Raw genomic sequence first — 665 nt, 5'->3', positions numbered from 1 at the left:
CGGTTCCTGCAGGTGGAGTACGGACTGACAGACGACCTCGTGGCTGAGTTCAAGGAAGCCTTCATGCTCTTCGATAAGGACGAGGACGGCATGATCACGACGGCGGAGCTCGGGGTCGTCATGCGCTCCCTCGGTCAGCGCCCTTCAGGTACGTGTCGGTCTGAGAAAGCTCGGTGAATGTTCTGTTTTTTTTCTTTCTTTGAGAACTTTGTCGTTTCTGTAGATGTCCCTGTGAATGTTCTGTTATTTTTCTTTCTTTGAGAACTTTGTCGTTTCTGTAGATGTCCCTGTGAATGTTCTGTTATTTCTCTAGGTGGCCTGAGAATATTGTATTCTTTTGTAGGTGTCTCTGAGAATGCTCTGTTATTTCGCTAGGTGCTTCTGAGGATATTATTGTTTTTCTAAGAGTCTCTGAAAATATGGTTATTTCCGTAGATGTCTCCAAAGATTTTGTTTTTCTAGATGTCTTTGAGAGTGTTCTGTTGTTTCTCTATGTGTCTCTGAGAACATTGGTATTTTCTAGATATCCCTGACAATATAGTTATTTTCTGTGTATCTGAGAATGTGTTGTTGTTTGTATGGGTATCCCTGATTTTTTTAGGTTTTTTTCTAGATGTTCCTGAGAATATTGTTAATTTTCTAAATGTCCCTTAGAATATGATAAT

At 40.5% G+C, this 665-nt stretch overlaps 1 protein-coding gene across 1 annotated transcript in view; it reads left to right on the top strand.

Annotated features, from left to right (window-relative positions):
- The window catches only part of LOC119593154 (calmodulin-A-like), a gene marked incomplete at its 5' end in the record, with an annotated part of 72,638 nt that overhangs the window by 65,029 nt on the left and 6,944 nt on the right, over positions 1-665 (top strand). The window contains 1 exon segment of the mRNA XM_037942120.1: positions 13-148. Within this exon segment, the coding sequence (XP_037798048.1) occupies positions 13-148 (136 nt within the window).

Source organism: Penaeus monodon, chromosome 31 (genome assembly GCF_015228065.2).
Source record: "Penaeus monodon isolate SGIC_2016 chromosome 31, NSTDA_Pmon_1, whole genome shotgun sequence".
NCBI classification, from domain to species: domain Eukaryota; kingdom Metazoa; phylum Arthropoda; class Malacostraca; order Decapoda; family Penaeidae; genus Penaeus; species Penaeus monodon.
Note: the sequence above shows the minus strand (reverse complement) of the source record. Positions and strands in the feature narration are given on the sequence as shown.